Raw genomic sequence first — 2112 nt, 5'->3', positions numbered from 1 at the left:
AAAAAAAAAATACTTGTAAAGTAAGTAAAATTCTGATTTGTGATCTCTTGCCTTTTGAGTATAATGGAACCTAAAAATACTACTTTTTTATTCTAAAAACTACACTTTTTTTTTTTTTTTTTACTAAAACAGAGAAAGAGAACTATGGTGCCAAAAATTTGGTATAAGAAAAAAGAAACTGAGCTAGAAAGTAGGAGCCCTAATTCAAGTTTCTGTCAGCTTTTAGCTAACTATGCAATCTGCAACAATTCTCTCATCTCTCTGGATTTCAGTTATCACAGCAGTGAAATGAAATGAGCTGAACCAGTTTATTTTGAAACTCCCTTTAATTCCACCGTCGTAGGAGTCTGTCTTTCACTAGCAACGTATTTCAAGAATACAAGATACACATAGCAGAAGAAAACATCCCTATGGTATACTCTGTAATAAAATATGCATCCCAGACCCCAATATATAAGTTGTTTTATACGGAGATTAAAAGCTTATGTAACCACAGATACATTTGGCTTCTCCTGATAAAATACAGATTTACCTACAAATAAGAGTCACCACAAAGTAAATGAAACCAACATGCAAACAACATACTCATTTTTATTTACTCAGCGTATGCTGCAATTTACAGAGCTATCTGAACACTTAGGAACTTCTTGAACGTAAAATCACCCTATCAGAAGACAATTTAAATGAGAAAAAATACCAAGAAAGGGAGAAACTGCAGAGATAAGCGACGATTGCCTGTTTACTGTACTCATTTTCAAATCAACTACCTAGGAAATCTATATTCAGCATCCAGTAGAAAAAAAAAAACAGGCAGCCCATCCCGGAGAAGTCAAAAACAACCTCAGCCATAAGTTAAGTAACTTGCTTACTGAATTCTTCCCGACTGGTAGTGATCGGAGCCATTTTTTGCTGCGTGCTCTGTCCGAGGTGCTGAACGGAAAACTCCCCGGCTTGATTCACTTGTCTGGATCTGAAGCGCCGGCTTTCTCGAGTGCTGAAAACAACAGCGCAGAGCCCAGGGGACCTGAGCCTGGAACAGGGAGGAGGCAAAGGGGGAGGTTCACTCGCCCTCGCACAGTGATTTGCCACCCCTGTTCCTGTTTTGGCTCTTCTGAGAAGCTCGTCTCCTAGACTCCAGACGTGGCTGAAACCCGAATTGACGCAATCCTGACGCTACGAGGCTGAAATCAGCACCTGCCCCCCCCCACTCTCTTCCGTTCAAGCCTCTTCTTCCCCCCCTCCTTGTTGATTCCTCCCTCATCTCTTGAGGATTCAACACACACTCATCAATTATTTTAACTGTTGGGCTACTAGAGATTAGCTTTGCTATTCCCTGGGGGACTCGGAGGCACACAGAGATGTGCCCCAAACTGATCCCTGTCAGTTCCTAATATAAAATCTTCTGATCACCTAGATGAGTAAAATTGTGCCTCTGAGTTGTCGAAATAATGTGATTTACAGAGGGGACTTAAGGATAGAGTAGAGAGAAATTTCTGCATCCAAGGACCCTTTGTAAAATGCAAGAATACATTTCTTGCTTTCTAATTTTTCTTTGAGATACTATACGTATTTTTTCTAAACATACTATGTTTAGAAAAAAAATCCACTACAAATTGATCCATTTAAAATAGCAGTTTTGCAACTAAAATTTCATATGTTCTTATAAATTATTAGTCTAAGCATTTTGCTGGTGCTACTGCTTCTTCCTGGTCTGTCAGTTCTCTTCCTTTTAATATCTGACATTTGACCAGTTAAAGTACTTAGGAACAGATGGGGATAATCCCTTCTGTATTCAGACTCACTCTCAGTTATGACTTTTGCTTATAATGAGACTACTTCTGTATGGCATTTGTGTTTAATAGCCCTTACTTCTAATAGGTTTGTGCAAAATAGTTAAAAGAATCAGACCAAAATCTAAAATAGCATTGATTACTATTGATAATTTCAAAGGACACACATTTTTCTGAACTGATGATAATTTTGGTGGTGACGAACTAGAAAAAAATATGGTGTCAGATTCTGATTAATTTGAATCTGAAGAGTATGCCTTCTTAAAACAAATGTTGAGCAGTTTTCCAAAGGAGAGACTCCAGGCTGTGACTCCAACTGTCA

The 2112-nt window shown here is 38.4% G+C and overlaps 1 protein-coding gene across 1 annotated transcript in view; it reads right to left on the bottom strand.

The window, feature by feature from the left end:
- Nucleotides 1-1107, bottom strand: part of SYT4 (synaptotagmin IV) — an 11888-nt gene extending 10781 nt beyond the window's left edge. Inside the window, exon 1 of the mRNA XM_008579950.1 lies at nucleotides 870-1107. Coding sequence (XP_008578172.1) covers nucleotides 870-903 — 34 coding nt within the window. The 5' untranslated portion in view covers nucleotides 904-1107. The remainder of the gene's footprint in view (nucleotides 1-869) is intronic.
- Between the last annotated feature and the right edge of the window lie 1005 nt (nucleotides 1108-2112).

This window comes from Galeopterus variegatus, unplaced genomic scaffold (genome assembly GCF_000696425.1).
Source record: "Galeopterus variegatus unplaced genomic scaffold, G_variegatus-3.0.2 Scaffold1987, whole genome shotgun sequence".
Lineage (NCBI taxonomy): Eukaryota > Metazoa > Chordata > Mammalia > Dermoptera > Cynocephalidae > Galeopterus > Galeopterus variegatus.
The sequence above is the reverse complement of the archived record's forward strand: the minus strand, read 5'-3'. Positions and strand labels throughout refer to the sequence as shown.